The sequence below is a fragment of the Terrapene carolina genome, unplaced genomic scaffold (genome assembly GCF_002925995.2).
Source record: "Terrapene carolina triunguis isolate 2854851 unplaced genomic scaffold, T_m_triunguis-2.0 Scaffold105, whole genome shotgun sequence".
Taxonomy (NCBI): Eukaryota; Metazoa; Chordata; order Testudines; family Emydidae; genus Terrapene; species Terrapene triunguis.
In genome coordinates, this window is record NW_020664456.1 from 340,817 (window position 1) to 363,972 (window position 23,156).

Sequence of the window (23,156 nt, forward strand, 5' to 3'; positions counted from 1 at the left end):
ACAGTAAGTCATCATAAAACCACAAGGGGATAAACAGAACATTCTTTTGTGTTTGAAAAGCCAGCAGTATATCTTGATTGTAAATAAAGACATAAAAGAACTTTTTATTATGTGTGAGAACTGGATACACGTCCTATAATTAACAAAAAATCACTAATGAGCAACATGGATAGTTGAACTTTTGTGATGGATTTATAAGCTGTATGCATAGAAAAGCTTCAAAATACAGACACTTCATAATTCATGATAGCATAGCACATGTTGCATCCCCCTCTAGTGGTTGATCCACTACAGGATAACTGCCTGGTACTACTGGCAGTTAATGAAGTCCCTTCTTTAGCTCAAGTGCAGAGATGCATGTTATGGTGCTGAAAGTATCTGTTCAAGCACCAATTTATTACCACCTCCCACTCACACGTCATTGGTTGGTATTGCAGGTGGGATGCTCAGCACCACAGCACAGACCTCTGCTAGCGGAGTAAAAGGAGTAACTCCTTTAGTCGGTAACAGTAATGTAGTCAGCAAAATGTTGTGCTTTAGTATCAATGTTTTAAGATAATTTACTGGTTTTGCTTCATTGGATTTTTATGAAAGTGATTTGGAAGCATATTTTTAATGTGAAGTGCAAAAATCTCATCATTTAATTAGCTAATTGGATTTCACTTCTGGGTTTATTTATTTGCTTTTGATTGACTAAACTTTTTTCTAAGAGTCCCAAGAGAATTGCCTTACATAAAAATTAAAATGTATTTCATTTATTTGTATCGGTAGCCATGGTGATCGGATTTCCTTGTCTCAGGACAGAGGGGCACACACTGTGTATTTTGATAGTTGTAGCTGGGTTGGACCTTGGAGAGGAAAGAGGCTGGTTCTTTTCAGCCACCCTCTCTTCCTCCTTGTTTACTCCCTCTACAGGCAGCCAACTCTGCCTTCCCTGGCTTCTCTCTCCCCATCAATCCCAGGCAGTCAATCAAATACCATCCCTTCTCTCCCTCTCCAACTAGCCCCAACTCACTACCCATACTTGGCTTGCAAAGATTTTGGGGACCCCAATGCATCTGTGCCATGTCACTATGTTGACCATCTGTCATACTCTCCTATCTAGCACAGCATTGAATATGCCACCTCCATCTCCCTTCTGATACTGAATTGGCCATGCTACAGTGCAATGGGTTTATAAGGCATAATCAGCAGTATGCCATTATTGAGTACATGTTAGCATGGCAGATTCAGTAAAGAGGCCAGCAGAAGGAGATGGCAGGTTCGAGCCCAGCACAACCAATCACTGCAGGATGAAGGAAGCAGATTGACTTGACTAAGAGGTGAATGGTCAGACTGTCGTCAATATAACCAGTTCTAGAGAACCATAGACCAACTCCATGGAGCATGTATATGTGAGGTTAGATCAATGGAGGGATATAAACATAGGCATGTGATGGGTTCTCCTGGGGTGCCACCTGGAATTGGGCTACCACTGAGCCCTCTGACCCACCACCCTGAGCTCCCTCTCACACTGTGCTGCTGTGACAATCTGCAGACACGCTCCCGGTCTTACACTTCCACCAGCGTACACACCGGTAGGGACACGCCCAGCTGCAGTTACATGTAGGCTCTCTGACCAGCCACTGCATGTGAACCAACAATAGGCTACAGCCAAAATAAACTCCAGCTTTGCAGTCTAGGATCCCAGAGCTGTACCGTCCTATCCTGGTCCAAACCCCAACCACTGTAAATTTATTATCCAGTTCGCCTCCCACTCAATGTGGAGAGGAATATGCAACAACCGTTGCCCCTTGAGGTATGATTTCCCATGCACTTCACTCCACACTGGTTTAGATAAAGCAAAAACAAGTTTATTAATTACAAAAGATAGATTTTAAGTGATTATAAGGGATAGCAAACAGATTACCTAGCAAATAAACAAAAACACAAACTAAGTTTAATATACTAGACAAATTGGATATGAATTAGCAGATTCTCACCCAAACTGATGGTACAGGCAGACTTACAGATTCTGAAGGCACAAACTGCATTAGCTTTATAGGTTGGGTTTCTCAGGTCTTCATACACAGGCTAAAAATCCCTTTAGCCTGGATCCAGCACTTTCCCCCAGTTCAGTCTTTTTTCCTCAGGTGTTTCCAGGAGTCCTCTTGTTTGGGGAGTGAAGACCAACAGATGTCACTCCCTGCCTTATATAGCTTTAGCATATGACAGGAATCCTTTGTTCCAAAATTGGTTCCCAGACCGATTTGTGGAAAAATACTGACTTCCCAAGATGGAGTCCAGGTCACATGCCCTTGCAGTGTTATATCAGCCATTGCTTACAGGCTGGCCAAAACGTTCACAGGAAGGTTAAGTTCTTTCAGGGTCCATTGTCTTTGATGATGGGCCATCAGCCCTGTCTGGCTTCTTCATTGTTGTACCAGAAAGGCTAGCTGTGGGTGTAAGCACGATTGAAATACAGATACATAGTCAATGTCCCTAACTTTAGATACAAATATGATACTTGCATACTAATAGGATAATCATATTCAGCAAATCATAACTTTTTTCCAATGACACCTCATATGACCCATCTTGTACAAAATACATCATAATGATGCCATAATTCTATCATCATAATATCACTGTGAAGGCACACACAACATGAAGGGATATCTTTTTCTCTCCCCCTCTTTCTCTCCTTTTTCTTCTCTTTTTGGGCCTGGCAAACTAAAATGAGGTACTTATCTATCTGGTAGATAGGGATGATGGGTCAGAATGACCCTGCTGAAACAAGGAGGTGCATTTGGCACTTTCCTGCACGAGAGAAAGCGACTGTGTCCCAAGGAAAGATTCAACTGTGCTTGTTCCCACCACCACCCTCTGGTGGTGGTTAGACCAGAAGCAGCATTAAGTTCTTTCAGAAGATCTGTAGGAACGATGCCAATGGATGCTACACTAGTGATGTCATGAACCAGTGCATACCACTGGCTGTCCTAGCTATGCCCCCTCCCCTGGCCAGCCCTACCACTTCTGGAGATGAACTGTCACCTTTGGGCCCACCACAACCTTCCATGGAGGGTTTTCTGCTCTTGGGGGGCCCTGAAACTGGCAGAAGCTGGCACAGTGTAGGGCAACAAGTCAATAGGCCTTTTCAGTAGACTGAACCTGATGGGACTGCATGGCATTCCTCAGTCCTCAAAGCACTGATCTGGGAAAAGCAAGAAAAAATTGTAATAATTTAATATGCCTTTTGTGTTTGGGGTGTGTACAGTGCTAAAAAGATATCTCCTCAGCTTCTTTGTTTACATTTGTTGGCTCTCAGTTTGATTGTTGACTGATCATTTCAGCATTGCATGAATGTCAAGAAGAGAGTCTGAATTTGTCACATATGAAACTAATGTGAAGAGATCCATGATTAAATACTGGCATTAAAATGCAACACACCTGTTCTGAGCCTATCCTAAACATTTTTCCTTTCTTGCCTGAGGAGGAGACTTCTCAATGGATTACAGTAACACTTTTTGACAAGCTTATACTGGGTGGAGTTCCCATGTAATGACATGGCTCATTTGATGATATCTCAGTAATGCATTCTTTTTATTTTTGCTGTCAAAATTTATTACTGTAAAAGCATTGACTGTTACACAGCTGGTCCAACTTCTTCACATTATTTAAGTAACAGTAGGTCTAACATAGTGTTTATTTTTCTAGTTATGCAACATTAATGCTCTTGCTCTTGGATTAAACTTCAAGGTATATAGATTTTACCTACAATTGCTTGAAAAAGCACTTTATTTTTACAAATCCAAATTAAAATTTTCCATTGATTCTAAATAACCCTCCACTGACACTTCACTTTTACTTGCAAAAAAAGGATATCTGTCGAAGAACTTTTTAAATGGAAAAACTGTTGTAAAGACATTACAATTGACACTAAGCCTTGCCAAAGTGTGGAAATGCAAAGTCAAAGGCATTCATTTTGACCACAGGTCACACTTGTTTTCCCTAGTTATTGCTATGGTCTGAACGGGAAATAGCAGGTTTGTTTTCTATGTAATTGCTGGATGGAGATTTGAATATACAAAAAAGAAGCCACAAATACACCCTAATTTCACAGCATAAGCTATTTATAAAAATATGTTTGTATCTCTGCTCATCCAGAAACTCTGTCTTTAAAACAATGATTCATTTGACCTAGAATTAATATGTGCTATTTTCATAACTCTGTACTCAATCTCCCTACTTCAACATTACTACTCTCACAGGGAAAAAAAAACTACCTGAATTGTAAATGGCAGTTTTCTGCATTAACTACAAGACCTGTGTCAAGGCTCCTTCCCCACTCTGAACTTTACAGATGTGGGGGCCTGCATGAAAACTTCTAAGCTTAACTACCAACTTAGATCTGGTCCGCTGCCACCACTCCCAATGTGCTAATTCCCTTCCCTGGGTAGCCTTGAGAGACTCTTCACCAATTCCCTGGTGAATACAGCTCCAAACCCATTGGATCTTAAAACAAGGAGAAATTAACCATCCCCCCTCCTTTCTCCCACCAACTCCTGGTGGATCAAGATCCAACCCCCTTGGATCTAAAAACAAGGAAAAATCAATCAGGTTCTTAAAAAGAAGGCTTTTAATTAAAGAAAAGGGTAAAAATCATCTCTGTAAAATCAGGATGGAAAATAACTTTACAGGGTAATCAAACTTAAAGAGCCCAGAGGACCCCCTTCTAGCCTTAGGTTCAAAGTTACAGCAAACAGAGGTAAACACCCTAGTAAAAGGTACATTTACAAGTTGAGAAGACAAAGATAAAACTACCACACCTTGCCTGGCTGTACTTACAAGTTTGAAATATGAGAGACTTGTTCAGAAAGATTTGGAGAGCATGGATTGATGTCTGGTCCCTCTTAGTCCCAAGAGCGAACAACCACCAAAACAAAGAGCACAAACAAAAGCCTCCCCCCCCCCCAAGATTTTAAAGTATCTTGTCCCCTTATTGATCCTTTGGGTCAGGTGTCAGCCAGGTTAGCTGAGCTTCTTAACCCTTTACAGGTAAAAGGATTTTGGTGTCTCTGGCCAGGAGGGATTATAGTATGGTACACAGGAGGGCTGTTACCCTTCCCTTTATAGTTATGACAACCTGAAATTGTCAGTAGATACTCTCCCATGCTGCCGACCAGGTTGTAAGCCCCAGACTTTTAGGAGATTTAGGCATTGCGGCATTCTGCATTGCAATGCCTAACTGATTTAGGAGCATACATCTCATTTTCAAAAGGGATTTAGGCACATAGAAAGCAAAATCCCATTGACAGTGAGATTTAGGATCCCATGCCTCACTCCCTTTTGAAAATAAGATTTACGCTCCTAAACCAGTTGGATGTTGCAATGCGGAGTGCGCCAACACCGAAATAAATACTTAAACAAATCTGGTGCCAAATATCCAGGAGAAGTGGCTCTTGGGGATCCTTAATTTGTATTGTGTTTTTCCTAACTAATGCGCAAAATTCAGCAGTTTGCAATGAGCCTTGCAGCCTCTGGTGTGAATAAGCGAGGTTCTACTATATTCCCTTTTCTTTATCTCTTCCCTCTTCCATTGTTTAGTCCTGTCTCCCCACCTTTACTCCCTACATTATTGCCCTTGCCAACGACTTATTTGATTCTGGTACCTTCAACACTCTAAACTGAGCCATTGGCCAGTTCTTTCTTCAGCAAACCCTTCTTTGGTGCTGCCAGTATAGTAACTACCTTCGCATATCTAACTGTCCCTTGTTCAGCAAAGTGCTCGAGAAAGGAGCCTTCTGTCATCTCGCCAGTCACTTTGTACACAACAGGATTCAATGTCAGCATTCGAAAACAACCTGATTGGGACAAATTTGGGTTTTTTCCTCCCCAGTGTAATGCTCCATAGTAAGTTTTGCTAAAGGATTTCTCTCCTTTTAAAAAAAAAAAAAAAAAAAATGTACAGCAGCTCTGATACTTGAAAAGTCCATTTAAAACAAATGATCAACGCTAAATTGTTGTTTTGTCCTAGGTACCATTTATAGTGTAAGTATGTCATCTCATTTGTCATATGAATGTCATAACCATCGGCATCATTTCTGTGGTTCTTGCATGCAAAATTGCATTTTTACATCCTATGTATTCCACACCATATGTGTCTAAGTTATACAATGTACAAATCTGTCATCTTCAGTGAATCAAACTAATGCCTTCATTGCACTGGTTTGTTTAGACAAACTGGGTGTTTTTCTTTCATACTCCCAGGAATAGCCTCAAGCATTTGTGGTTTTTAACTTCAGGAGTGGTTCAGTGAAATGAAGATTTTATTTCAAATAAACTTTCAGCATTTGTAAATGCCACTTTCTGGCTTAGATTCCCAGAGGCAGCTCTGCAGGTTCTGCTGCCCTGTGCAAACATGCAAATCTCCAACTCATAGTCATCTGCTCAAGTTTTGCTGTCCTGAAGGATTGGTTGTGATTACTCCTTCTTCCTTTATGATAGAACTGACCCTGCTGGACAATCCATGAAGTAAGGTCTGGCACAACTCACTAAGGTAATCTCCATGCAAAACCAAGATCTAGAGTTAAATCCTGACCACCTACATAACAGGCCACAGGAGTGCCAAAGTTAGATGGAAAACTCCACAGCATTAAGGCATGCTGATTTTCCACCAAATCATCCCATCAAAGGAGCAGAGTTTGCCATCCCATGTAATTGGAAGGACCATAGGAATTGCTATTCCAGATCAGACCAGAAATCCACCTAGACCTGTCTCTAACAATGGCTGCTAACAGATGCTTCAGAGGAAGGTGCCAGAAACACTGCAGTGGACAACTACAGAATTATTCTCATAGGGAAAGTTTCTTCCTGACTCTGCCTGTCACTTTGTGGTTGGCTTATGCCCACAAGCATCTTTTCTAAAAGTATTTATTATTTTTTATCCTGTCTAGTGTAACTTTGGGGGTTCTCATCCAGATAATGTCTAATTCTTTTTCCGATTCCTGCTGATCGGTTTGTCTCTGAAATCTTGTAGCAGTGAGTTCCATAGATTAAATATGTATTGTGTGAAAAAAATTTCCTTTTAAATTTGTTGCCTTTCAGTTTTGTTAATATCCCCTTGTTCTTGTATTATGAAAAAGAGTAAACAGGAACTCACTATGTAATTTCTCTAGAGTCTTCATTAATTTGGTATAATTCTATTATGTCTCTTATTTGCTGCCTCTTTAAAATGAACAGTCCTGTTTTTTTTCAATCTCTGTTCATATGGAAATCTTTCCAGACTTCTAATTTTCACCTGTGACTGAACTGCTTCTACTTCCGTTAAATCCTTTCTGGAGGTGGGGTGACCAGAACCAAAAGCACCATTCTATGTTGGAATGTACCCAGGATTTATATAGTGGCATTACACTGTTTTCAGTATTTTTTCTAACCAATTCCTTATGCACCCTAACACTTGTTTTGCCTTTTGGACCAACATGGCACACTGAACAGATGTTTTCCCTGAGCTGTCCACGGTGGTGCTCATGTTTTTTCCTAAGTGGCTGCAGTTCATTGAAAAACAGATAGGCCTTCTGGCCCTGTCAATTATCCAGTACCCATAAGGGTGGATCTTGAGGCATCCATGGAGAGCTGGGGCAATCATGTGGAGTCCCATTGTCTCCATTCTGCTGCTTCCTAGATCTGCATTCACCATGGCAGCACGACTCCTTTAAATGTGAGTACCTCCGACTCTTTCCCATTAGGAGTGGGGGACTGGCAGCATGGAACAGGCCTCCACGGGAGCTGACAGGTTCTTTTTCATTTCAATAGCTCCAAATTCCTTCAGTTCGACTCATTGGCTGTTTGCTCCAATCTCTCTCCACCCCTTGCTCTCACAGCCCCTACTCTTCTAGCCTAAGCCTCCATGCTTCTGCCCCTCCTTTTCTTCCTCTCGCTATCACCCCCTTCCTTCCTTCCTCCTCCCTCAATGTCCCCATTCCCTTCTTTCTGCCCTCTCCTCTCTCTCCCACTCATATGTTGTTGTTTTTTTAAGAATGGGGTACTAACCACCCCTTAATGATCACTTGGCTTGTAGGTTGTCTCTCCCCGCCCCCTTCGTCTTGCCTGTTCAGATTATAAATTCATCAGGGTAAGAATGGGGGCTTCCTTTTTTGCTGAAGTCATGTGAGGTCATCCTAAAGCAGAATTTAGCTGTAAAAAGGTACTTGTATGAGCAAAGGGTGTTTTGTTTTGTTGGTTTCATTCAGTTTCTTTGTATGTAAATCCATCCTCACTTGCCTGGATTTTCCTTTGCTGCATACAAAATGAAGTGCCTGCTCTGACTTGTGTAAGAACAGTAGAAGAACCTTGATCCAAATGAATGACTCTTTTATGAATACTGTTATTAGGTTTTCTTTCTGCAACACAATGGGGCTTTCTTTGTATTGCAGAAGCTTTTTATAGGATAAGAGAATATATTTTCTCTTGAGAGATCTTCATAAAAGAATCTTGGGAGAATAATACTGTTCAGTTCTCCATGAAAGAAGGGTAACTTAATGTAAAATATTAGAGTTAACTTTTACTTGAGCTTAAAAGTAAGACAGATATTTTCATCCACTTCTTATTTGGTTTTTACTTAATTTTTTTATTTTATTTTATTTACTAAAAAGAAGACAAGCTAATATTATCCCAGCCATGCCTGGGATAATAGCTGCAATCTCACTATCCCTTCAGTATTTTAAAAGGACTTCCTTCCACATAAGCTGTCAATTAAAAATCTTGTTATATCATCATTCTGACACCAAATGGAAGTATAATGGCTTTTTGACATTGGATGATGTAACATTTCTGAGTGACAACTGAACAATGAGAAATTCCAGCAGCTGTACTTTATATTCGAATGGTTAGCTTTGTGAATTGTACTATAATTTCCTCCCAATCTACTCGTGTATAGTCAGAGCTATTACACTTGTTTCATACAATTATTGTTTTATTTTCAAAGAAAAGGTTTGCTTTCCACAATTTTTGTGGCATCTCAAGCACCACTGCTTTTCTTCACTTGATACATACATACATACATACATACATACATACATACATACATACGCACACATGCTTATAATATATAATACTATATATTTCATATGTCTGCTTACATAATGTGTGTATATTATATTAATGGTAATAGTAATGATCTCTGGTATGATTAAGATCATGTTTAAGATCTTGTTCACACATTATGCTTTTTGAACCAGTGCAAGATAAACTGTCAGTATCCTAATTTTGCCAGCAGCCTTAAGTGAACAATATTGTTAGACTGCTGTCAAGGAGGTGAAATGTCACTTGCTGTCCATTGACTTGTGAAGCACTTAGCAAGTGTAGCTTGAAAAACTGAATTTATTTAGTTGTGATGCAAAATGGAATCATGCTTCCATAATAAAATAAACTTTAAAAATATGATATTAAAGCAAAGTGTTTGAAAAGTGTAATCATTGCTGTTTGTGGAACTTCATGCTCCACCGTAATAGTGAACAGAACAAAACTTTTCTTAAAAATTCAAACTGATGTGGGAAAAAGTACATAGCTACTAAGTGAATCATTGAAAAATATTAGTGTGTGGTTTTCAGTTTTGCTAACAAGAAAAATCTGATTTTCAGCTTTACAAAATGGTAAAATATGCTCATTAAAATAATTGCACAGGAATTTACAGCCAAATTCTGCACAGCTCCCATTGATTTCAGCAGGCATTGAGTACATGTAATTGAGACCAGAATTTGGTCATTAGCCAAGATTTTTAAATGGTGTACACATTAATACACTTTGAGCAAATTTATTAAAAATTGTAGTTCTCAAAAATTCAGCAATTTTTAATTGAAATAACATAATCAATGTATTCATACTTTGACCTTACAAAACTTACCTTTGTTTTTAAAAATTGATGCCTTTTTCCTCATAATTTTCAATCTGCAAAAACAATTTGGATGTGACTGCATGCTCAGTTAGTCCTAAATACAGCTATATTGTGCAGACCTGACCCAGAATCCCACATCTCACAGCTCTGTCATGCTGAGAGAGACATACCCCCATGAAATATCCACTGCTCGAAGGCAGAAGCCATGGGGTTCTTATTTCACCTCCTCTACTAACTGGTGTTAATATATTTGTGCAATTTGTAACATTGTTATTATTGACCAAGGCCTCCTGTACCTACTCTAGGAAGCAGGCAAGTAGATTCCCCCACTCCACCCCCCAATTTTTATTTTTTAACAAATAAGGTTGCATGAAGTATCTTCTGGAAGAGCTGGAAATACAACCAAGGTCTCTGATATGAAAGAGCTAAGTTTCATCCACTTTGCTCCACCGCCTTTCAGAATGATTGAGCCAAATATATGTGCTTGGCTGTGCAGTTCAGGATATGGGCATTTACCTATAAAATTAATACATGAAACTTGACTCACTTGCACTCTTATTAATATCTAACTCGTTCTGTTTCTCAGGCACTAGTAGGAAATTATTTGATTTTGCAGCAGTAAAAGAAGGATATTATTTGATTTTTCCCTTTAAGAAACAACTGGGTTTTTTACCTTTATTAGTATTTCTTTATTATATAAACTATGGTTTGTATAATTTTATAACGATACCTTGTGTCATTGGACTGGAACTCAGAAAATGTGAGTTTAATAGCCAGCTCTGCCCCAGATTTTCTGTGTGACTTTCGGCAAAACATGATCCATCTGTGCCTGAATTCCAACGTAAATTGGGGTCTCACAAGGCAGTTCTCAACTAACGTACTTTTTCTTTGATAGATGAAAAAAATCATATAAGATTGTTGGTTTACAGGCATAGTAACACAACTAATACTTTTCTTTACTTTCTGCGCCCTTTCACCATTACACATTGGTAGCTCCTTTGACAAGTGTTTTCTTCTGGTCCTCTCATTACATTGTCATGTCTCTTTTGTTTTTGTTTTCTGGCAACAGTGAGTCATCCTCACTGCTTTGTGTGATGTCTCTGGAGGAGAGACTTGACTGGAGTAGTGAACTACATTTAAAATTAAAAGAACACAATATACAATATTGAAAATTTATCCAGGGTGTAACTGCTAACCAGAAAAGCATTATAGCTTTGCCAGAATACCTTCTGACTTGTTTGTTCTTGCAAAATAGTAGTAAAATCAACTATAGCAGTGCTTCTCAACCTCTTTTTACCCAGGGACCCCTAAACTTAAATAGACAAACCTGCGAACCTCCAACCAGATGCAACATGTAGGGTGGGCCACCTGCCTCCACAGATTTCTGCCTTCCATTTGGCCCTGCTCTCTGAGGTGCTGATGTAGCAGGGCAGAGAAGTGGTGTGTCTCCTTGGCTAGCTGCTGCCTGCTCGTGGAGTCAGTGGCTGTGAAGCAACCCCTTCTGATGGCAGGGGGAGATCTCTTTCTGCAGTGATGCTGCAATTTTTGGTTGCGGCCCACCCCCAACCCAGACAGGCTGGGTGGCCCGCTGAGGTGAGTCAGGGGGTGGAAGTGGCGCTCCCTCTCCAAGCCCCACCTAGGGCTGAAGCCCAGTTTATTTTGGTGGACACCCTGAAACCTGCTTGTGGCCCCTCAGGGTGCCCCGGACACCTCGTTGAGAGCCAATGGACTATAGCATAGCACAAATATATACATAGAAACATTTTATCTGATTACATCTCTTTCCTAGCTAAAAAGTCTAGATGCTAGTGCTATCTAGTCTACCTAGGAATCTGACTTTAAGATCAAAGTATGAACAGTAGTACTAGGTCTCTGCCGTGTAATTGTTTACCTCTAGATTTAGGTTTAGCTATGGGATTTCACATCTTTCTATCAGGATCAGCCAGTCATGCATAATAAATCTTTACATTCCTGATATCCTTTTCATAACCCATCCTCTATGAGGATGTTCACTGCCAAGAATAGGAGGAAATAAGCTATTAGGAAAATGCTTGAAACTCATATTGGAATGCTTGAAAAAGAACTTACAGTGTCAACCTTTTTGGAAGTTCTTCCCTCTCATCCAGAAGACATAATTTAAAGCAATGGGTACTGTGCTCCATTTGAAAGAATTATTCAGTATTCTGTGAAATAAGTCATAGTTTGCTGTAAGTAAATAGATTCCATCTTCAGCACAAATAATTGTTTGTGAATGTTGTTTCCTGTTCTTTTTTTCTTTGGCAGTTTTAAAATGCAAAATAAGAATCAATGTAGTACACCTCTACCCCGGTATAACGCTGTCCTCAGGAGCCCAAAAATCTTACTGCGTTATAGGTGAAACCACATTATATCGAACTTGCTTTGATCTGCCGGAGCGCGCAGCCCCGCCCCCCCGGAGCGCTGCTTTACTGCGTTATATCTGAATTCGTGTTATATTGGGTCGTGTTATATCAGGGTAGAGGTGTATTTCTTACCAAGGTTCTGGTTTGGGATTTGGCATTTGTGGTGAGAGTTTTAGTAGACAGTTTTTTACAAACTTGAAACCTGCCTTTAGTTAACTTTTTGACTTTGATTAAGTAGTCTGATGGAATTACGTTGTTAAGTTATGGCCTCCTCTTCTGAGAAAAGAAAGAAGCAGTAGTTTGCACCTGACCTTTCAGTTTTCCCTAAGGTACCACTGGACTTTGGAGTGACCTTTGAAATTCAGTTAGAGTTTGATGTACCAAGTTGCAAAAAATGAAAGTTAAAAAGGTTCTCTCTCTGAAGCAAATATTAGGAAGGTTTTCAAAATGCCTCTCTTCCCCCAGACTATCTGTGACTTGTCTTCTCTCAATAAGCTAGTTTGTGACCATTCTGTTTCTCACAATCTTAAGGTGAATTTGTGATATACATAAGGGAGTCCTCAATATGGCAAAAGAAGAGTGTTCTGCTTTCCATTATGACCCACTCTTCAAGAAGAGTAGGGAATAGCTTCTGTAATGTTCAAGAGACCTTCTTCCCTTTTGAGTAAAGTACGTCACCTGTTTAATTCTTTAACTGAATATCCCACTTGTCTCATCTAGTTTCTTCTTGTTTGGGTTTACCTTCATGTGTCCTTGTGTGTCAGAAGCACAGCATACTAGGGCTTCTAAGGAGCAAAAGTCAGGAAGGGTAGGAGGGAAACAGGTTAGTCACAATGGCTAGAATCCTTGTTCATCGCTGCAAATATTACTGTTGTAACTCACAGTTCAGTCCTTCTCAGCAAACTGATGGTTTCAGGCATCTTCTGTTAATCAAATGTAAAAAATGGAAGACTATAGAAAAGGCCTTGGTCCCACATTTATAAAGAAAAATAGTTCACTGTAAAATGATTTTGTTACACTCAAATTGGGGGTTGGTTACCTTTTTTTTTGTAATTGTGTCGTCTTCTTGCTGGTGTATGCTAATGTAGAGTTCTTTTAACTGCTGATACATTAGAGTTTTGTTTGAGGTACTTCTTGGCATGTTTGCATGACATAATAATTACAGTTATAATTCAGACCTCTCCAATAATCGCATTTCAAACTGAATAGTTGCCAAATGTTCTTGAGAAAGGGAAAGGCCTAGGGAAAAAATAATCAATTTGCAAAATTGTTCCCTTATGTACAGAAAAACTAGTAGATAAACAGGAACATTAATAGAATATACTTTAAAAATATATGATATATAAATTATTAGGCATTGAGTTTTCATTTCTATTAAATATAGGGAACAAATTATTTCTGCTTAAATGCTCCCGCAGGATATGTCTACGCTAGGAAATTAGGTCAAATTTATAGAAGTCGATCTTTAGAAAGCGATTTTATACAGTCGATCATGTATGTCCCCACTAAGCGCAGTAGGTCGGCGGACTGCGTCCTCAATACCGTGGCTAGCATCGACTCATGGAGTGGTGCACTGTGGGTAGCTATCCCACAGTTCCCGCAGTCTCCGCCACCCATTGGAATTCTGGGTTAAGCTCCCAATGCCTGATGGGGCAAAAACATTGTCACGGGTGGTTTTGGGTACATGGCATCAGTCGCTCTTCCCTTAGTGAAAGCAACGGCAGACAATCGTTTTGCGCCTTTTTTCCGTGCAGACACCATACCACGGCAAGCATGGAGCCTGCTCAGCTCAGCTCACCATCACCGCTGCTGTTGTGTCCTGGAAGCTGCTGGCAGCAGACAGTGCAGTAGGTCTGCAAACCATCGTCATCCACCACTGCCACTGCAACTCTGCTCTCCTGCTGTTGTAAATAAGCTCAGTCTCAATTGAGTAAATGATGACTGAGCTCAATAGAGTAAATGAGCTCAGTCATCCACCGCTTCTGCTGCAACTCTGCTCTCCTGGTGCCATGAATCCACCTCACAGGTCCTTTCATCGTTCGGTATAAATATCTATTCTCTTGGCATCTGTCGTCATCCACCGCTTCCGCTGCAACTCCAGAACCAGAACCTACAAAAGCAGGCGAGGAGGTGATGACAGTGCGATCACGATAGTGATGAGGACATAGACACAGACTTCTCTCAAAGCACGGGCCCTGGCAATTTTGACAACATGGTGGTAATGGGACAGGTTCATGCCGTGGAATGCCGATTCTGGGCCCGGGAAACAAGCACAGACCGGTGGGACCGCATAGTGTTGCAGGTCTGGGACGATTCCCAGTGGCTGCGAAACTTTCGCATGTGTAAGGGCACTTTGATGGAACTTTGTGACTTGCTTTCCCCTGCCCTGAAGCGCAAGAATACCAAGATGAGAGCAGCCCTCACAGTTGAGAAACGATTGGCAATAGCCCTCTGGAAGCTTGCAATGCCAGACAGCTACCGGTCAGTCAGGAATCAATTTGGAGTGGGTAAATCCACTGTGGGGGCTGCTGTGATCCAAGTAGCCAACGCAATCACTGAGCTGCTGCTATCAAGGGTAGTCACTCTGGGAAATGTGCAAGTCATAGTGGATGGCTTTGCTGCAGTGGGATTCCCTAACTGTGGTGGGGCGATAGACGGAACGCATATCCCTATCTTGGGACCGGACCACCTTGAAGCCAGTACATAAACCGAAAGGGGTACTTTTCAACGGTGCTGCAAGCACTGGTGGATCACAAAGGACATTTCACCAACATCAAGGTGGGATGGCCGGGAAAGGTACATGACGCTCGCATCTTCAGGAACTCTGGTCTGTTTGAACAGCTGCAGGAAGGGACTTACTTCCCAGACCAGAAAATAACTGTTGGGACATTGAGATGCCTATAGTTATCCTTGGGGACCCAGCCTACCCCTTAATGCCATGGCTCATGAAGCCATACACAGGCACCCTGGACAGTAGTAAGGAGCTGTTCAACTATAGGCTGAGCAAGTGCAGAATGGTGGTAGAATGTGCCTTTGGACGTTTAAAAGCGCGCTAGCGCAGCTTACTGACTCGGTTATACCTCAACGAAACCAATATTCCCATTGTTATTGCCGCTTGCTGTGTGCTCCACAATCTCTGTGAGAGTAAGGCAGAGACGTTTATGGCGGGGTGGGAGGTTGAGGCAAATCGCCTGGCCGCTGATTATGCACAGCCAGACACCAGGGCAATTAGAAGAGCGCAGCAGGGCTCCTTAATTTTCACGTGGCACTGCTGCAGGCCCCTGGTGTAGCCTCTGTCCATCATGCTCTTGGAGATTTTTTTCAAATATTTTGGCATTTCGTCTTTTGGAACAGAGTTCTGATAGCACGGATTCGTCTCCCGAAACAGCAATCAGATCCAGTACCTCCCGTTTGGTCCATGCTGGAGCTCTTTTTCGATTCTGAGACTGCATGGTCACCTGTGCTGATGAGCTCTGCGTGGTCACCTGTGCTGATCAGCTCGCCACGCTGGTCAAACAGGAAATGAAATTCAAAAGTTTTCGGGGCTTTTCCTGTCTACCTGGCCAGTGTATCTGAGTTGAGCGCAGTCCAGAGCGATCACAATGGAGCACTCTGGGATAGCTCCCGGAGGCCAATACCGTCTAATTGCATTCATGCTACCCCAAATTTGACCTGGTGATGTCGATTTGAGCGCTAATCCCCTCATCGGGGAGGAGTACAGAAATCTATTTTAAGAGTCCTTTAAGTCGACAAAAACGGCTCCATTGTGTGGACGGGTGCAGGGTTAAATCGATCTAACGCTGCTAAATTCGACCTAAACTCAGTGCAGACCAGGGCTCAGAAATGTCGGTTTTGTTAGCTAGGGTGACTGGCCATTAGGTGTTAATAGGGCTAAGCTCCACCAGTAATGTCGTAGCTGTAAAATAGGGTTGTACTGCAGAGTGCACTATTACCTGCTGCTACTGGGGAGCTTCTGGTGGGGCTGGAGTTGCTCCAGCCTCTGTAAACTGTAGAGGAAAGAAGGACATAGCAGAAAATGCTGGATTTGGTTGAGCTGGCCCCAAAGAAGCAGAGTACAGAGGTATATGAACAAGCTCCCTGCAGCCTCCAGCTCTTGGAGTCCATGTAGTGCTTAGGCTGCAGGCAGCAGAGGAGGCACGGTGCAGGGAATACAGAGATACGTTTCCTGCTGCTTCTGTTTCTGCTTTTCCAGTCCCAGTAACAAGTAGGGATGATTTCTGGGTTACGGGAATGTGGGGGCTCCTGAGTATGGTGGTGCTGGGCCATGGATTGAAAGAGGAAGAGTTCTGAATCCCTCAAACTATTGCCTAATTTCTCTTCTCCCATTCACCTCCAGAATCATTGAGCATGATGTCTACAACTACTCTCTGGTGTTTTTCTTCCAATTCTGTTCTTGACTATTTCCAATCTGGTGTCCATTATCTATTCACCTGGGAAATCACTGTAATGATCTGTTCTTGGTCAAAACTGTAGGCCTAGACTCCATCCTTATCCTACTTGACCTCTTGGTGACTTTTGACACCACTGACCACTCCCGACTTCTTGAAATTTTGTACTTAATTGGCTTTTATAACTCTGTCCTCTCATGGTTCTTCTATCTCTCTGATCAATCTTTTACTGTCTCATTAGGTGGGTCATCCTCCTCCCCTCTCCCCCTTTCTATGGGTTGCCCTCCAGAGTTTGTCCTTTGTGCCCTCTCCACTTGTCTCTTTACACCCTCTCTCTAGGTGCTCTTATCCACAAGCGTGGTTTTAACTACCATCTTTATGCTGATGACTCACCTCTCTACCTCTCTATTGATGAGCTATTTTCTTTCATCCAGTCTAGTATGTTGGCCTGTCTTTTCTGACATCTTTGTAAATGTCCAATCATTATCTTCAGCTCAGCATGACCAGAACTGTGCTCTTGACCTTTCCCCCCAAGTTCTCCTCTCATCCCCCTTTTCTGTATCACCATGGAAAATACCATGAAGGTTGCAGTAGCCAAGACTTGAAATGATGAGGTTGTGGAAGAGAGTTTTGGCTGTGTGGACAAAGCGCCAAGGCCGGATTTTAAAAGATATTTTGTAAGAAAAAGCAGTAAGATATAGCAATGGCCTGAATATGTGGGTCCAGTGAGAGGGTCGAATCAAAGATGATACCCAGGGTTGCAGGCCTGAGTCACTGGGAGAATGATGGTGGTTTGCACAGTGATGGAGAAAGGAAGGAGAAGGGTGGGCTCCTTTTCCTACTCCTTTCCTCCACATCTCTACTTCCAATTGATGAAATTACAATCCATGTAACTAACCAAGCTGGGCCAGTTCTTCGGCAGGTTCATTTCCAAAGTTCTTCACCCTACTGTCTGTTTGTGCCTTTAGATTGACAGCCCTTCAGGGCAGGAATTGGCTCTTTTCTATGTTTGTACAGAACAACGGGGGTTGGGGCCTTTGGCGATACCATAACATTAATATTTAATAATAACGAGCCGGGGTGGAACCTGTTGAAGCAAAGGGATTTTTACCTGATGAAGGAGTTGGGAACAGACCCTTCTCTTGTAGGTTAATATGGTGGGACTAGCCAGTGCCTGATGCCAACTTCATTGGACAGTGAACAGCAAATCCAGCGTCTGAAATTTAAAATTCATTTCCTGAGGACATCTTTTCCAAACCTACAATTTATCTAAACATAGATAATTATACATTTATAATGGACCAATTTAAACACTGCATCAGGCAGATCATATTTGCTCGCTCTCTCTCACACACATGCACACTCATATATATATACACACACACGTGTATATATAAAAACCTAAAGTTTACCTTGAATCACTTTTGTGGGCCTCTATTGCAAGCAGAAGCAGAAGTAATGCAACCAAATTACTATTAAAACATTTGGTCTAAAGAGTGCTAGTGAGTATAGAAGAAACACAATAGTAGTCTATTAATAATTTGTTGGTTTTTTTTATTTTTTTATTTTAGGATGAACGTGAGGCCAGAGAGAATGTGAAGAGAGAACAGGACGAAGCTTACCGCATTTCACTAGAAGCTGATAGAGCAAAGGTGTGTGCATAGTGAAGAATATCCCCTGCTGAGCTGGGAAATAATTTCATGAATACCAGGACATGCATGTCCTCACAATGGATGAAATTCACCCAGCTGTGAAGAACCACACAACTTCAGCCCCATGTAGGGCTCTGCTTCCCTACACACCAAGGAAAACTTCTTACCAGCCACACAGGCCAACATACAAAGCCACATTGTGGGCAAGCCAAGAGAGAGGCCACAGATTTATATTTACACAGATCCAGTGACCCCAGTAGCCCACACAACTGACATGTAGAGTCTGTGGTAACAATTCCAACCAAGAGACTGGAATAGTGGCCATGGGGGCTGTGAGGCAGGCCTGCTCTGGGTTCCAGTGGGGGAGTCACCTTGCCATCTGTTCTGCACTCCCCCCTCACGGAGCATGAGTACTCAGAGTGAGTTTCATCTTGTGTGACTAGGAATTCTTCATGGGTAGTTGCTTCTGCTCAGCACAGTAGTTTATGTAGCTGAAGTTTGGAAATTCTCAGAATATGTGTTGCTCATTAAGCACACGTTTTATGTGGTGCACTGATGAGGACGTACACAGTGTTCAGATGACTGTTTTCATTATTGAGGACTGGGGGGTTCACATGGCTTTATCATATCACTTAAATATGGCACATGCACACATTGGCCAAAAAGTTTGACCTGTGTAACAATGCTCCCTTTGGCCTTATGACTAGGATCCACTGCGGGATTAATTTAATATGTGATATGCTCTCTGTCAAGGAACCTCTATCCTGTCCTTGCAAGGAGATGACTTGATCTAAGAGGCCTTTTCCATCTCTAACTAGTGGATCTATATACAAGATACCGATTTTGAATAAAAACTTGTGTAGTTATTTGCAAATTTTGTATTATTCTATTGTTCCTTTATGTTCCTATTCTTGCTCCAGAATTAAGGGGCTTGTGTTCTTCTCCCCATCTGCATTCAGAGGGGAACATGCTCCCACCAAAGAGCAGGAGGGGAGGATACCACCTTTGTGGCATGCTCCCCTTCAGCCCCAATCTTTCAGAAGCTCCTCCCAGTCTGAGGCTGTATTAATGCACAATGTTTCCCCTACTGTTTGTGGAACCCGGTGTGACAGCTGAAGTCTGCCCCTTGTCTCTGGCAGGTCTGCACAAACCACTCCTACCCCAGCAGAAAAAGAAACATTTGTGGAGTTTCCTTTCCTTTATGTGGGTAATGCGATTTGTTGCACAGGGCTATGGGCTGTCCCGCTTAGCTGTCAATTGAATGTAAATGTGATTATTGTTTCTTTCTCTTGACTAGAGGGAAGCACAAGAGAGAGAACAAGCAGAGCAGTTTCGTTTGGAGCAGATTCGAAAAGAACAGGAGGAAGAACGTGAGGTGGGACACTTTGCCTTTTGGGGCAATTTCTAGAGTTTGTGTTGTGGCAACCATCACTCAGAGCTGACTAAGATTTTTGTGTGGGCATTCAATACCTATGACATACTTTACTCTAACATGGATAACATTTATAGATCGTTTTACTCTATTGAGTACAACATGGTTTTATGGCTTTTCCACTAACTATTCTGTCTCCTATTATCTGCTGCTGTTCCACTATCCTTGGGCAAGTCTGAAGCGTGCTCTGCCTCAGTTTCCTTGTTTGTTACATAGATAACCTACTTCACAAGGGCCTCATGAGGTCTCACTCCTCATCTTTGATAAAGTGAGGGTTTGTATGCATTTAGGTCTATTAGCACTTTGATCACTGTACTAAATCATCATCACACCCCTAGTGGAAGGGAGATTAATATTAGTGTCCTCATTTTACACAGGAGGGGTATTGACTGAGTCTGAGAAGTTAAGTGACTTGACAATAGAATCATAGAATCATAGGACTGGAAGGGCCTCAATAGGTCATCTAGTCCAGTCCCCTGTGCTCAAGACAGGACTAAGCAATAACTAGACTATCCCTGACGGGTGTTTGTCCAACCTGTTCTTAAAAAGCTCCAGTGATGGAGATTCCACAACCTCCCTAGACAATGTGTCCCAGTGCCTAACTACCCTCACAAGAAGTTTTTCCTAATCTTCAATTTAAATCTCCCTTGCTGCAGTTTAAGCCACAGAGGGTGTCAGCATTAGAGCTGGGATTAGAATGCAAGAGTGCCGTACTCTCAATCCTTGCGTTATGAACTGGGCCATGCTATTGAGCTAGACCAAGACAGTCCATTGGTTGACTGGCAGGACTAGTTTAGCTGCATGCAGCTGGGAGAAATCTTATGATAGTTTTGGCTCTATCCACTGCAGACCAAATGACATCATTGTATAGCCACAAATTGGGCTGGAGTACCCCCCTCCCCCAATTTAGAGGGATCTTTGGCAGTTGGTTTCATGGATCCCAGGGCCAACTATGAGTAGCTGCAAGGAAGACAATGATTAATCTGTGTGTTTTAGGAAAAATCACAGTGACAGTCTCTCAGCCCTAGTGATCAGTTAACATGGGTTCATATAATAAATATTTTATACACCTACATTTTATTATTTTATATGGAAAAGAACCTACTTTTTAAACTATAAAACATGAGATTAGCATTCACATTTTGAGTTACTTAAATTAGGAGTCCTGTGTCTGAAGCCCCAAACATTGTCTTTGCAGATTCCGTTTTTTAAAACGGAGTATCTCAGGTTGCTTTTCATTTTATGGATGGATTTCTTCAATTTTGTTTTCAAATATCTTGGAGGCTAGTCAGCACTATGAACAAATGGGTTGCATAATTTAATTTGGGGAATGAAGCCGTTTTTTAATGTTAAGATAAAACTAACCCAAAGCCCACAAAAATCCCAATTATTTTCTTTGTACTAATAATATAATTTTTAAATGGCCAATCAAATTTATTCTGAAACTTCTTTTAAAGAAAAGAAACCTTTAGTCTCTGACTGAGACCTTAAATGTCAAAGTCTGTCCCCTCAAAACCAAGGTAACAATGAAAATTCAAAAACCCTGTCACAATAATGATGCAAACTCTCCATTGTGATTAAATATATTGGCTGCAAGGGAAACTAATGAGGTTAAACATCAGAAAAATTAGGACGTAAAAAGAGCAAAGCAAGATGAGTGAATTTAACTCTTCAGAATGTTTCTCAAAGCACACTGCTAATGAGAAATATATATGTGTTATGCCATAAAGCCACAGTTTTGTTTACAAATCCAAGTCAATGAAGTACAGCACTAGTTCTTGCTGAACCAATAGCTAATCCCTTGTTACACCCATTCAGGTACAAGGGCCACAAAAGAGGGCAAATCAACCCTGTAAGAGGCATTGATGCGTACCTGAGCACAGCCCCAAACTGGCCCCTCTCCAGGAAGCATCTCATGGGAACAACTTGTTAATTTGTGAGATATGAGCCATCATACAAGTGTGCTCCATTCCGTTAGTCTGAGTGGATGGATAAACCAGATTACTGTTCCCCAAATGCAACTGCAGTGTGAAGAGTCTGAAAGCACAGGTGTCTAGCAGAGATTCTGCAGGATCTAATCCAGGATGCCCAACTTTCCTGCTGCATATGGTCAGACTCAGCAGTGTAATTGTTTGTCAGACTGTGCCACAAGTGTCCTGTTCCCCAGTTCCCCAGTAAAAGCTTGTTATGGGGATTCTATGGGGTTTCACAAATAGTCCATTGTCCCAATCTGTTTTGTCCAAAGTGTGATCTCCCAGTACAGTGTAATTCCTGCATGCTAAAACAGTCCTAGTGTAACATGTACGAAGTTATGCACATAGCAGTAATTTTTTCTTCTTCTTTATCTCCAGGCAAATGTATACCATAGTGATAAAAGAAGGGATAGTGCACATCCGCTTCTCCCCCCCCCCCCCCCTCCCAAAAACTGTACACAAGACTCTCAGTCCTTAGAGCAGTTCTGGTGAAATAAACAGAATCATAGCTCAGCTAGCTATGTCATCAACCGCTGGGTGTGGTTAAAACAGCTGTCATGTAGTACCCAAAAGAAAACTGCGTGTCCGTGGCTGATGAAATGCTCCCTATGTTTATCCATTCTTCACAGGGGTGAGATGGAGCTAAGTCAGTTAATGATTAAAAAGAGCTTTGAGATCCTTGGATGAGACTTTCAAATTAAAAGTGCTATAGATGTGCAAATTTAAAGGGTGAAATGCTGGCCCCATTGAAGCCAATGGGCGTTTTGCCATTGATTACAGTGGGCCTAGAATTTCACCCATCATTAACAAGTACCTTATTAATAATAAGCATTGATATATCTGCATCCTTGTGGGGTGTATTTGTTTGCTAATGCTATATATTTGTATAACCCAAGATGCTTTCCCATCTTTTTCTGTTCATTGATATAATTTTCTTGATCTGACTCTCTTCTTTTGGCAGACATTTGAAATCTGGTATTGTTTTTATTTAATTTTCCAGATGATTAAAGTCTGTGGACCTGGTGAAATCCTGTTTAAATTGCATCCTTTCCTTTCTTTTCTTTTTTCTTTTGTTGTTGTTGTTGTTTTTTGTTTTGTTTTCTGCCCTCAAGTAGGTTTTTAAATGTATATTTGGTGACATTTTAGTACTGTGTACTTTTCTGATATATGGAAAAATTGCCTTATACAACTGCAAAATATAAAGTTGGTAACCAACACAATTTTGTATTCTCTAAGACAAACTTGACAAGCAAATTGTCAACAATTCACCTTGCATACATCTTTCTGACCAAGATAAATGCATCCAAGAACCTGAAATATTTAAGTGCTTCCAGGAACTTTTAAACCATGTTATATTGTGAATACAGTAACTCCTCACTTAAAGTCGTCCCGGTTAACATTGTTACGTTGATGATCAATTAGAGAACATGCTCGT

At 41.4% G+C, this 23,156-nt stretch overlaps 1 protein-coding gene across 1 annotated transcript in view; it reads left to right on the top strand.

Moving 5' to 3' along the window:
* Positions 1 to 23,156, top strand: part of LOC113406567 (FAS-associated factor 1) — a 323,445-nt gene that overhangs the window by 263,853 nt on the left and 36,436 nt on the right. Inside the window, exons 16-17 of the mRNA XM_026651889.2 lie at positions 18,236 to 18,316; positions 19,614 to 19,691. Of these exons, the coding sequence (XP_026507674.1) occupies positions 18,236 to 18,316; positions 19,614 to 19,691 (159 nt within the window). The remainder of the gene's footprint in view (positions 1 to 18,235; positions 18,317 to 19,613; positions 19,692 to 23,156) is intronic.